At 55.9% G+C, this 12,368-nt stretch overlaps 6 protein-coding genes across 6 annotated transcripts; 4 read left to right on the top strand and 2 right to left on the bottom strand.

The window, feature by feature from the left end:
- Nucleotides 1–163: 163 nt before the first annotated feature.
- On the bottom strand, nt 164–1,892 carry GNI_023640 (putative adaptor complexes medium subunit family protein; the record flags this gene model as incomplete). Its single annotated transcript, XM_011136056.1, has 2 exons — nt 164–1,685; nt 1,783–1,892. 2 exons carry the CDS (start codon nt 1,890–1,892, stop codon nt 164–166), a joined length of 1,632 nt encoding a protein of 543 aa, XP_011134358.1.
- A 126-nt stretch (nt 1,893–2,018) lies between these two features.
- GNI_023630 (5'-nucleotidase domain protein) lies at nt 2,019–4,550 on the top strand (the record flags this gene model as incomplete). The annotated part of the gene is made up of 1 exon (XM_011136055.1): nt 2,019–4,550. The coding sequence occupies one exon, from the start codon at nt 2,019–2,021 to the stop codon at nt 4,548–4,550; it is 2,532 nt and encodes an 843-aa protein (XP_011134357.1).
- Nucleotides 4,551–4,657: 107 nt separating this feature from the next.
- Nucleotides 4,658–7,147, top strand: GNI_023620 (kinesin motor domain protein; the record flags this gene model as incomplete). Its single annotated transcript, XM_011136054.1, has 2 exons — nt 4,658–4,733; nt 4,932–7,147. The coding sequence occupies 2 exons, from the start codon at nt 4,658–4,660 to the stop codon at nt 7,145–7,147; spliced, it is 2,292 nt and encodes a 763-aa protein (XP_011134356.1).
- Nucleotides 7,148–7,242: 95 nt separating this feature from the next.
- Nucleotides 7,243–9,270, bottom strand: GNI_023610 (tRNA pseudouridine synthase; the record flags this gene model as incomplete). Its single annotated transcript, XM_011136053.1, has 1 exon — nt 7,243–9,270. The coding sequence occupies one exon, from the start codon at nt 9,268–9,270 to the stop codon at nt 7,243–7,245; it is 2,028 nt and encodes a 675-aa protein (XP_011134355.1).
- A 331-nt stretch (nt 9,271–9,601) lies between these two features.
- On the top strand, nt 9,602–11,722 carry GNI_023600 (putative disulfide isomerase; the record flags this gene model as incomplete). Its single annotated transcript, XM_011136052.1, has 3 exons — nt 9,602–9,994; nt 10,089–11,519; nt 11,633–11,722. The coding sequence occupies 3 exons, from the start codon at nt 9,602–9,604 to the stop codon at nt 11,720–11,722; spliced, it is 1,914 nt and encodes a 637-aa protein (XP_011134354.1).
- Nucleotides 11,723–11,804: 82 nt separating this feature from the next.
- Nucleotides 11,805–12,210, top strand: GNI_023590 (hypothetical protein; the record flags this gene model as incomplete). Its single annotated transcript, XM_011136051.1, has 2 exons — nt 11,805–12,132; nt 12,173–12,210. 2 exons carry the CDS (start codon nt 11,805–11,807, stop codon nt 12,208–12,210), a joined length of 366 nt encoding a protein of 121 aa, XP_011134353.1.
- Between the last annotated feature and the right edge of the window lie 158 nt (nt 12,211–12,368).

The following is a 12,368-nucleotide window of genomic DNA, read 5'->3' as shown; positions in this document are numbered from 1 at the left end:
CGGGGAGCGAGAACAGTCGGGGAGCGAGAACAGTCGGGGAGCGAGAACAGTCCGGGAGCGAGAACAGTCGGGGAGCGAGAACAGTCGGGGAGAGAGGTCGCAGGTCAAACATGTGGTCGGCGGCACCGCACATTTGCACACCCATTTTTCCCAGTGACGATGGTTAAGAATTTATACATGGTGTCAACAAGGCGCAACGCGGAGGGAAGCAAAGGGGAGAGACAAATTTCCTTACCTGGAGTCTGGAGCTGCTGTGCATGGGTAGTTCGAATGAGACGACGAAGGGGCAGAGGTATTGGTGCAGTGTATTGAGATCGTTTCGTCTGAGGGCGGCTAGGAGGGGTGCGGGGGTGTTGTGTGCACTAAAAGTGAGTTTGGCGGAGAATCCGAGATCGTGGGAGAAGTCGATGGCCTGACGTGTGTTCCAGACTACCCTTTTTTTGTCTATGCAGACTTTCTGTTTTTTATCAGCGGTTGGGTTGAGTAGAGCGACGTTGGTGACGGTGGCGTAGACGGGCGTGTCCATGGCGACGGAGATGGCGCCGTTCATACCAATGGCATGACTGCCAGGTGATTGTTGCGTGATCCTGCCAACGACTTCGACTCGGTCGGGTGCGAGTACAGTGCAACTTGCGGTAAGGAGGAAAGGGAGCACGTACTTTTGCGCGCGGTATTTCATCAACAAGAACTCACCCTGGGGTGGCGTGAAGACGAGGGCGCTCTGCTCACTGAGTCCCTCGGGATCCACACACTCGTCGAACACACAGTCGTCTAGCACCACCGTGCACTCCTCTGGTCGAACGCGGCGTGGTGGCTGATAATAAAACTCGTTGTCGATGAACATGTCCTCGTTCAGTCCCATCTTCAGTTTCAGCGGTGTACTCAGATATGACTTGACCATGATCGTACCGTCCAAACTGCTACGGATGACGAACCCATCCGTGGCTCGCACCTCTGCATTTAAGCGGTCGATGATGTCAATGAACAGAACCGCGCTACCCTGCTTGTTGATCGGGATCTGACTCGCGTTAGATGGCACCGTACGCGGTCCCGGACCACCGCCAGTTGCACCCTTACCAAAATTCACATTACCGAAGCCTGTAATACCCTCCATCTGACCGCCAGAACCCGACTGGCAACGGCCAAGTGCATTGCCACCAACCGTGGCGCTGCCGCCGAGAGAGCTGCCACTGCGACCGAGAACGCCACTACCAAGACTGGAACCCTGGCTTCCCAGCTGATTAGCTACACTTAAACTCTTGCTCGTAATACTACTCACGTGATCGGCAAAGGTCGTCAACGCGAACCCCGCCGCATCCGATATCCTCGAAACTACGTCGCCGCTGGAGAGACCCGCCGACTGCACACCACCCGAGATAGCTTGGCAACACAGCGAACTCGTCAACTGTTGGGTATTCTGCACCACCGGAATACCGTAGTCGAACATCTCATCCACTATCTCATTCAACAACAGAAAATTTCGCCTCAAATTGTCCTCATTCAACACACCGCACACATCCTTAATCATCATAACCAAACCCTCCAGTAAGTCTACACATACTGACAATGGTACTGCCACGTTACCCATCGACAATACAAAGTACAAACCACTCCTCTTCAAATACGTAAACGTCGTGTCACACTCTGTTATATTCAACACCGGACCACCTGACGGGCCCAACCTCCTACAAACGAAACCAGACATTGACTGTAACGTCGTCCGCTGGTCGTGGTGTTGGCGTCGGTCGTGGTGATGGAGACAGTTTTGCGGCGACGTCTTACCGTATATATTTCAGTAGCAGCTCCCCAATGTTCTTGATATGCCTTTTGCGAAAGGTGCGCTGAAGAATGGCATCACCGCGGGGCCCGATAACAAAGAGTGAGTCAATCATCCCAATTACTGGGGCGGAATTTTTCTACAGATGTTTTTGAGGTCGATTGCGCTTTACTCAGCGGCCGCAGCAAGTGAGTGGGTGGGAAGCCACCACAAGCTGAAGCCCCACGGGCTTGATCAGACGATGGGTAGCCGGGCGCAGGCTGATATGTCGCTCTACTCGCGTTCTTTGTCCGGATTGTTACCGCGTGCGTTCAACGAACGGATCGTGGAGTTACGCGCTCGTCCGAAGAGTTTGTCGTTACAGCCTGTTGCTGACGCGACAAACGTGCAGCCTGAGGAGCTGGTGACACTGAAGTTTTATTTGAAGGACAACCTGATTGAGGACAGTTTGGAGGAAGAGAATCTGGCATTTTTGCCTGACCAAGTTTTAGCCCGAGTTAGTGTGGAATTCGGAGAAGATCTGGAGTTAGTTAGCACCTCCTACGACGTTGAGACATCGAGTCTGACAGTCCAAGTGAGGACAGCAGACGACATCGTTGCCGGTAGCCACCCAGTCACGGTCAACTACCGCCAGCGCGCGTGTGTATCGAACGCGTGTGCATCCAATGCGGACGAGGCATCTAGTGAAGACGAGGGGACGGAGCGGTTGGTGAAAGCAGTGGCGCACGTGCACGCGGATTCCGAGGTTGAGGAACTGCACGTGTTTGAGTTCAATGATATCCATGGCCGGATCGGCTCGGCTGTGGAGGGTGCGAATGCTCAGGGGTTGATTTTCGCGGGTAAGTTGTTGGCCGAGATGGATGGGAAAGACGCGGTGTTGTTGTCTGCGGGTGACAACATCGGTGCAAGTGTGTTTGCTAGTGCGATGAACAATGACACGCCACTGGTTCGGTTGGAAACGTTGGTCGGATTGCAGGCTTCAGTGGTGGGTAACCACGAGTACGACCAGGGTTGGGCGGCGCTGCAGACGCGGCTGGTGGAGGAGTGGGAGGGCATGCCTATGTTGGCGGGCAATGTGAAGTTGCGTAGCGACGGTTCAGTGAGTCTACCTCTTTCAACCGTGGTCACCTCTTCAGGTGGCGATTACAAAGTCTGCGTGTCCGGCGTGGTAACGACCGAGACGCCGAGCATGGTCTCCCCCGCCGGGATTGCCGACCTCGACTTCCAGGACGCCGCCGAGACGATCAAGGCCGCCGAAAGAGTCAAAGACGCAACCTGTGACGCGAGCATCCTACTGGTGCATCAGGGCGCCCCACAGGACGACCCCGAGAACACGTACATGGACGATGTGTTGGCCGGCGATAGTGAGTTCGCACGTGTGGTCTCGGCGGGTGCGAGCTTCGATGCGATTCTTTCCGGCCACACACACCATTACTACCAATATCTAAAGGAGAGGGAGGGGGCATTGGTGCAGCCCATTATCCAGACGGGTTGTTATGCTGCACGCATTGGTCATATCACGTTAACCTTCAACAAGGCCGACCGCAAACTGACACAGGTAGCGTCTGAGTTAATTGTAGTTGACCCTGCCACGGAGGCAGAAAATTTGCCTGGCTGGCTCGAAAAGTACCCAGAACTTGTGGAGATCCGGGCCATGCTGGACGAGGCTTTCACAAAAGCTGACGAGGCAGGGAACGAACAAGTAGGTACTGTGGATGGCGCCATTCCCAACGATATGGACCGCTCCCACGAGTCGCCTCTGGCGGACTTGGTCGCCGATGGACTGCGTTACGTGTGCCAGATTGCTGCGGACAACAATGCTGCGGAAAGTGGTACTCAAAGTGAAATCGTGCAGGCTGCGTTCATGAACCCTGGCGGTGTCCGAGTCCCAATCGATTACAAGGACGATGGCGTCGTTACCTACCGTGACGTGTTCAACGTACTGCCCTTCGCCAACACGATTGTGTGCGGAAACATGACGCCTCAGGCCATTTACGACACACTTGAGTACCAGTGGAACACGCTTCCGCATGGTACGGACGGTCAGACCGCCGGGCGGGAACGTAATCCGCTCATTCTAGGTGTGTCCGGACTTGTGTATGAGTACGACGTTTCTAAACCGGAAGAACAGCGCGTCGTGTCCGTGTTGCTTGTAAACAATGCAACGGGCATGACTACCAAGTTGGACCGCACGGATGATACCACTCAAGTGCTGGTAGCGACCAATGACTTCTTGGCCGCGGGTGGCGACTCTTTTTTGGCCGTCGCAAGGACCAAGGCAGAAGACTGGAGACAGAGCGGCTATAGCGACAGCGAAAGCCTTGTCAAGTACATCCAAGACCACTCCCCCGTGCAGTCCGTCTTCCAGCCTCGGTCCACTCCCTCCGGCTGGCAAGACGTTACCGACACCGTCGCCATTACCGCCGGTTGCACCTCCGACCGGTTCGTCCTCTCAGTCAACTCACCAGACGCCGACCTAGATACAGCCCGAGTCTTCCTTAGCAACCACGACGACCCAGCATCCAATGACAACCTACTCGCAGTCACCCCCATTGGCCAAAACCAACCCAGTACCTTTTATGTTTCCGGCCTCTATCAGAACAACGTCACCGTCAGCGTCTTCTCTGAACTCTTCTCAGGAAACCCCATTCCGCAAGGCGTCAGCGCTAATTTCGAAGCCCTTTGCGCAACACCCACCAACCAAGCGAACGGAGTACACAGCCTTACCGCTGCTGCTCTCACCCTGACTATCTTGGCTGTCTCGTGTATGTGACGCCCCTTACATGATGGTCTTTAGTCTTAGAAGAGGTCTTTGAACATGTCTTGAGAATGCACTCAAATGCTTATTGGCAGACCGTGTGTGCTACGTTGGCACACACCATGGAGCAGCCCATTTTTGCGTTATCGACTCGATTATTACCTATCATTGAGTGGTCTGCTGGTCGTTCCATCATCTGTTCTTATTCACCACTTGTTCTGCCACCTGTCATATGCTGGGTATGGCCCTTCCTCGGCCCACCCCTTCCTCGGCCTACCCCTTCTCATTTGTCCTTACTCGCTTACCGATCAGTTCCTACCCTGCTATGCCCTCCCTCACTCCGATTCCTCCCTACCCTTGGGTTTTCCAGCACAAGTAGAATGCCACGTCCAAAAGTATACTTAAGGTTGCGTCATGATATCCCCGAGTCGTGCTCAAGTCTACAGGTGCTGGATGAAAAGACGATTTTGTTCAGCCCCAGCCAAGTTCCGAGCCAAGGGTCGTTGCGTTGTGAGTTTGCTCAAGTGTTTGGAGCAACGACGCCAAACTCGTTCCTGAACGGTGTGGTGGCAGCCTCAGCGTTGGAAGCCATTGCGCAAGGCATCAACGCCAGCGTGCTTGCGTACGGACCGAGCGGCAGTGGCAAGACGCACACCATCTTGTCGGACGACGGACTCCTGTTCCACCTCGCCGCTTCTCTTTTTCAGCATTGCCCTGGGTCGCTTGAAGTCTCCATCCTGGAATTGTATAAGGACCAACTGAGCGACCTAGCCGTGAAGACCACACAGTGCCGTGTCCCTCCGTCCCCCCGTGTACCCGCATCGCCCGCTCTCCGGCTCCGGGAGAGCAGGGAGCAGCAAGTGTACGTGGAGAACCTAACGCACGTGTTGATCGCCACTCCGGCAGCCTTCCGCGCCCACGTTCAGGACTGCCTCCAATTCCGACGTGTGCACGCCACGCAAATCAACAGCTCCTCAAGCCGCAGTCACTTGATCATTTTTGTTCGGCCCACTGGGATCAACGATAGTGTGGACTTTGTTGGGGGGGGTGTTCCCAGCGAGGAGACTAAAACCACTGCCACTGCGGCGGGCACGTTGTGTGTGGTCGATCTGGCAGGGGCGGAGCGTGCGAGTCGGTCGGGTTGTGAGGGTACGGCATTCGCGGAAGCTAAGCAAATTAATCTGTCTCTGACGGCGCTGGGTCAAGTGGTCTCATCGTCGGCGGCGGGTGCGCACTACCGCGACCATAAGCTGACGCGGCTGCTTCAGCCGGGGCTTCGCGGTGCAGCCGTCGCGTTGGTTTGCTGTGTGGACCCGCGTCACTTCGCTGAGACACACAACGCGCTTCTGTTCGCTAAGAGCACCGCCAACCTCAAGTGCACCCGACTGGCTCAGACCCGGCCGCAGAGCCAAGATGACGTCGTCCGCGCTCTCCAGCGACAGGTCGCGGAACTCTCAAGACTCCTCGCAAACCGAGACTCGAACCGAGACTCCGAACACACGCCGCACGAACCCACCGACACACACCCAATAGAGACGTCACATGAAACCGCTGCAGCCGCAGACGAAGCACAGTGCGTGGATATAGAGTGTGCGAACTCACAGCGTGGGAACGCACATTTTGGGGACACACACCCGGACACAGATCAAGTGGTGATAGCGACTGAGCGGACCGGCCCCGCCACCCACATACACCCGCAGTCCACAGTTCACACACCAGTGCCTACCCACACGGACCCAACGGCCACACCGGGTCGGACGGCGAGCGCCTCAATTCGACTCGCTTCGGCACGTCGGACGCGCCCGACGACTATTGGCTTGGGCGAGAGGCGGACACCCTTGGCCCGGAGCGGATGCCCTTGGCCAGAAGTCGACGTCCGGGACCCGAAGAGCCTGGATCTGAAGACGGATTCTCGCATCCACGACTTGCAGACACAGAAACCCGAGTCTAGTGACCAGGACCTTGGGATGCACCCGTTGTGCTTCTCGTCCAGCCCCGGACAAGACAACGAGACGAGGCTGCTGCCTTTCCTTGCGTCCCTCTCCCCGACCCCTGTGCCCTTGTCGCCTCACGACTCGTTTTTCCGAGACCGTTCGGAAGGCGGTAAGTCACCCGCCAACCGTGCCGACTGGGTAGCTTGCGAGGTGGAGCGCACTCCGGCTTGCACGGGAGCAGATAGAAACCCGTTCAGCGCCCTGTCAGAGACGCATTCCGGATCGGAGTTTAAGATCACTCCTTGCCCAGACTCGTGCGTCATCGAATCGGGAGAGACCGAGCAGTCGCCGCGGACCCTGGTGGAACAGAGCAACCAAGTGCCCGACAGTGGTGCCAGCACCAAGTGCAGCTCGTCATTCGACCGTCTGGCTCTCTTGGTAGACGAGCCGGTGCTGGACGAACGGGTACTTGAGAATGGTGCACCGAACGGCGGCGGTCCTGACGGCGATCCTGTAAACGGCGATGGTCTAAGTGGAGTGCAAGACGACCTGGCCGCGTTCTTGTTTTTGACGTCTTCCATTGCATGGCTCAGGAACGCACTGGGCGAATACGCGTACCGACAGGTGTGTGAAGCGGTGGACGAGTGTATATTGGTTGTAGCAGAAGGAAAAAAATAACTCAGGCCACACACCCTGACATGTACATTTTTGTCATGCCTTGTGCATCATTGCTAAGCCGGAGGGCATCATGGCACATTGCATTATGGCAGCTTCTATTGGCGCCCTTTAGGATGAGGAGGGTTATTGAAGCTTGTATCGCGGGGGATGGGGAAGTTCTCGGCGAAGAACGGGTGCCAGGCCAGGTCCTTGGCGTGCAGGTCAAAGGTCTCTTGTTCGTTGAAAACTTCGGTCATACGAGGCAGCAATTTCTGGAACTTGAATTGGAGCACTTGGTACCAGACGGGCAAGACCTCATCGTCGGAGACCTCATCGTCGGCGACAGTTTGACCTGCCTTTTCGTCATTGTCTTGGTCATTGTCATCGAAGAGTGGGTTTGCGGTAGGTGGGATGGCATCTAGTTGTTTTGCGAAGAGTGCGTCAGCAGCTGATTGTAACGTCTTCACTTCTTCGGGATGTTTCAGTAGGGTCTGAACCTCTTCACCGTACGGATCGTCAGTCTCCAACGGGTGATGCAAGACCATTTGGGGGCAAAGTTCGCGAGTGGGTCTATTTAGTGTTTCATAGTAAGCACGTTCCAGCATGAGACCTTCACCAGGTGCTAGATGAATATGTTTCTTCGGCAATAAAGGCTCAGATGTAAGGTAAGCATGTGCACGTGACGGTGCTGTCCCTATCATCGTCTCCATTGCCAGACTCATCATCTTCCTGATCTGATTGTACAAGAAACTTTCACCTTTCAATCGAACCACAATAAACTCGCACTGGCCGGGACCGTCGGCCGCGACCCCACCTGGAGTAGTGCTGGGGGTGACTCGGTGCACCTCGATGGCGAACAGGTTCCGGTTCGCCGACGGGTCGGTGGCCTTGAGTCGGCTCGTGTAACTAAACCAATTATGCCGACCTAAAAACCGCCCGATGATCGTCTCGAACTTCGCAAAGTCCGCCTCGCTCATCCGATATGACGACCGCGCCTCTCGTGACATCGGCGGCTGCCCAATCGCCAACAACTCCGGCGGCGGGTAGTTCAGCGCAGCATACCTAGTCACACCCTTCGTCTCATCCTCCACCTCAGCCCCATCCTCCACCTGAGTCTCGCCCTCTGCCTGAGTCTCGATTGCCTTTTGTTCGGCGCCCATTTCCTGCTCGGTTGCCAACCCCCCTTCGGGGACACCTCGCTCGAGAGGTGAGCTGCCGTGTATCCGGAGCCAGGCTGCATGGCGTCGCTCGGGACTAAGAGCGGCGTATGCGCGGCGCACGGCGTACACTTCGCGGCGGTGGCGCGAGAGGAGTGGCGCTAACGGTCCCTCGTTCGCCATGTCCCAGGGTACCGAGGCTGTCTCCGCTCGGAGTGCTTCGAAAATGGTTTGCTTCTCTCCGAAGTTTTGCAGCACGCATTCGGCCACGCTTCGGCGCTCGCCGTTGGCGTCGGTCTCGGCGTTTAGTTCGCCACCAGTCGTGGCCTGGAAGGCGTCTTTGTATGGTGTCTCACCCGGTTCCTCATAGTCGGGGCAGAACTCGTCGAAGAAGGTTCGTACCGCCGGCGAGTTGTCCTGCAACACACACGGCCGCAGTACATGCGAAGGGAAACAGTACTCGTACTGGCGCCGCAAACACTGCAGCCGCGCGTCGTATTGGTTCGGGACACGGCGCACGTCGTACAAGACAAAGTCGGCAGGTAGCTCCTGTCGCAGTCGCCGGATGAAGTCCAGCTCACGTTCCCGCTGCAAGCCCTCCACCCTCGGCGACTCAGCCAGATCCTCTTGGAGGCCGTCCTGGCCTTGAGTTACGCCGTCTTGGGTCACCCCTTCTTGGTTCTGGAGTTTGGCTCCTTCGATTTTCAGTTTGTGCTCTTCCGAAAGGGGGCCCAAAGAAAGTCTGCATGTGACTACCTGGCAAGCAGCATGAACACCCTTGTCGGTACGGCCGACGCGGGACCACTGGAGTTTGGAGTAGTGGGCGAGGTGTTCTTCGCTGAAGCCGCCGACTTTGATCAAAGCGGCTTCCAACGCGCCCTCAACGGTAGGCAAGTGGGCCATCGGACTACCCGGAATCTGCTTCTGCATGCCGTGGTAGTTGGAACCGTCGTAACCAAAGAAAATCGCATACTTCCTCTTGGGCATCGCACACGGCGAACCTTGTTCACTCGGGACCCGACTCCGCGGTGGGTTCGCCATCCTCTCTTCTTCCGAACGCCCATGACTCTGCCGCCCGCCCCTGAACTTCTTCTGCCGGTCGCCGCCGCCGCCCTCTTGGCGCCACCGCTTGTCTCTGCGCTGCTTGTTGGACACCATCTCGACTTCTTGTGTTATCGACTGCTGACCTCTTGTTATCGATTTCCTGTTGCTCTACTACTTCCTTGACTTCCTGTTAGTTCCTGGGTTCCTCTGCGTCGTGTTCTATGCACGTCGTGTCCGCTGCTTCGCCTCGCTGGCAGCCGGGAGCAAAATAAAAATGCTTCGTCTGAGGAGTGGCGGCGTCCTCTGGGTTCTTGCACTAATCTTTCTAGCACTCCTGTGCTCTGAGGCAGTCTACACCCACCCGTGGGATAACGGTGTCGCGGAAGTCCCGTCGGAGCTGTTGCAGAACTACTTGACCCTCCATGCCAACGTGACTGTACTCTTTTACGTGACCTGGTGCCCGTGGAGCCGCAAGATGCTACCCGTCTTTGCGGAACTCAAAGAATTCGTGCAATCCAATGTACCACAAACTGACTTCGTTCAAGTCCGCATGGACAGAGCGTCCGTCACCACACAGGACGCCTTCAACATTACCTCATATCCCAAGATCATGCACTTCACCGAAAGAAATAGACACACCACCTACGGCAACTCCATCCAGTTCATCGTTAGCAAGCCCCCACACCACACACAAGGAACGCACACACGCACACGGGAAAGCACACACCCACGATAAGGGCGTATATACATCAGTCCGATAGCCTTTGTTGCGGTGGGCGTATGAGGCATTGGGGAAGCCGATCGTGGTGGACGAGTTGGGTGAGTTGAAGATGTTGGCTCGGGCTTCGGGCGACGACTCATTGGCAGTGTTTGTCAATGCGCACCCTCCCCGAGCACTGAGTAATGAGCCACACGTGTTGGCGGTGGAGACGGCGGACCGTGCAGTGATTGAGTTTTTATCACAGCGCTCGGGCTTCAAAGGCGCAATAGGGAGCAACCCGTTCTTGGCCTTGGTACATCCGTTCGGGAATACGGAGCTGTTGGAATCTGGGTCTGAAAGTGAGGGGGTGGTGTCCAAGGTGGGTCGGCCAGTACGGAACAGTCGTGGCGTCTTGATGTCTATTATTGAGGATGACGAGGGTGAAGGTATCGAGCACATTCCCTATGGTCCGGGACATGTGGACCAGTCGTTGCGTGTCCTTAGTGCGCCCAAACTGACTGACGCGGAATTGGTCGACTTTGTCCGCACCTTCCAGTTCCCCGTCATTACCAAGTGGTCCACGGACTCGGTCGGGCGTATTCTCGAGGTTGGGCGTCCTATGCTCATTGCCGTTGTGCCGAGCAACGACGTGACCGCAGACATCTACAAGGAAATGGAACGGCTCATGAACGACGCCGACAATGAAGACATCGCCGCCGCATCCACGCTCTACGACATGGACCACATCGAAAACGTCTTGTGGGAAGTAGCTCAACGAAACAGACGCAAGATCGTCACCGTATTCAGCGGGACACGCTCTCTGGCGGAACGACGACTGATGAACCTACTCGGACTGAATACCAGCGATCCCGAACCGGTTCTGGCCTACCTCACGCTCAACCCCAGTGGCTCAGGCGTCTATACCCCCGCTCTCAAGTACGTGGCGCCACCAAAAATCGCTTCCCAGCTTTTCCGACTGCAAAAGGAAAGAACCACCTCCGGTCGAGAAGGGCGCCACCAAGGTCTAGGGCGGGCGCTGGACATCACCTCTCGAAAGGACCTCATCGGCTCCATTCAGTCCTGGCTGGACCAGGCTTGGGAGAAGAAGATTCCCCCCACCATCCGTTCCGAGGAACCGATACCAGCCCAACAGAACAAAGGACCCGTCTACCACCTGACCGCCATGGAATTCCAAAAGGAGGTCGTTGAACGCGAAGAAAACGACTACATCGTCGATTTTTACGCACCCTGGTGCGGTCACTGCCGAGTCATGGCTCCCGTTTTCGAAGAAGCCGCCCAGGCCTTCAGACAGGCCGGCTACCGAAATCTTAAATTCGGCAAATTGGACGCCACCGCCAATGAAGTCCTCGGCATTCCCATTGTCGGCTATCCCACAGTCGTGCTCTGGCCCTCGCATGACAAGCGGCACCCCGCCTTCATGAGAAGCACTCCCGGCAATGCCCAACAAATCATTGAATTCATTGCATCAAGGGTACATTACACCATCCACACACACCTAGCTGACACACACCTAGCTGACACACACCTAGCTGACACACACCTAGGTGACACACACACACCTAGCTGACGCACACTCTGTTGTAGTCTAACGGAAGGATAGACGGTGAGTCGGTTGTCAAGCAGCTGAGTAGGCTGCAAGCCCCTGACCTGCCGCCCATTGATGAGGAGCTTTAGAACATTGGCATCAGGCAGGAGGTTCGGGTACATGTTCAGGACAACTGGGTGCTGCAGCAAAGGTTCAATTAATGTTTTTGTGATGAGTAGTGCCATCCAAGGTCTGAAAAACATATTGCTTGAGTTAGAGTCATACGACGAATTACAGCTGCCTCCTTACCGGCAGGACGAGGTTCGAGCCGCGGAGACGGCCCTCGCTTCTGCACGAGTGGATTATCGAGCATTGTTGTTGCACCATAAGATGAGTGTCGAGAAATGTATCGAATCTCTGGAGCGAGCTGAGATCAGTAGAGGCGAGGGCCAAGGTAACCGAGTCAATTCGGGCGAGGACGAAACCCGTCAGCCTCCTACAGTTGAGGAACTGAAGCGGTTGTGTGTAATGCCGGATGTGGCGCTATGTGTCATGACCAGTAGGTATCAACAAATCGATCGGGGACTTCGCATCTACAGATTTAAACGTACCGCACGACTTGTCAATGTCGCTCTGACATTATCCCTTAATAAAGCGCAAACCATCGACGACTCGCTAGCTGCCAAGATGAGCACGGCCGAACAACAACTTCTTGCAAAATTGCTACAAATTCTCTCAGAATACGGCTTGTACGAGAAGATGAAAGATCTGCCAAAACATGTAACACCTCCCCCC

This window comes from Gregarina niphandrodes (genome assembly GCF_000223845.1).
Source record: "Gregarina niphandrodes unplaced genomic scaffold scaffold00003, whole genome shotgun sequence".
Classification (NCBI taxonomy): domain Eukaryota; phylum Apicomplexa; class Conoidasida; order Eugregarinorida; family Gregarinidae; genus Gregarina; species Gregarina niphandrodes.
Note: the sequence above shows the minus strand (reverse complement) of the source record. Positions and strands in the feature narration are given on the sequence as shown.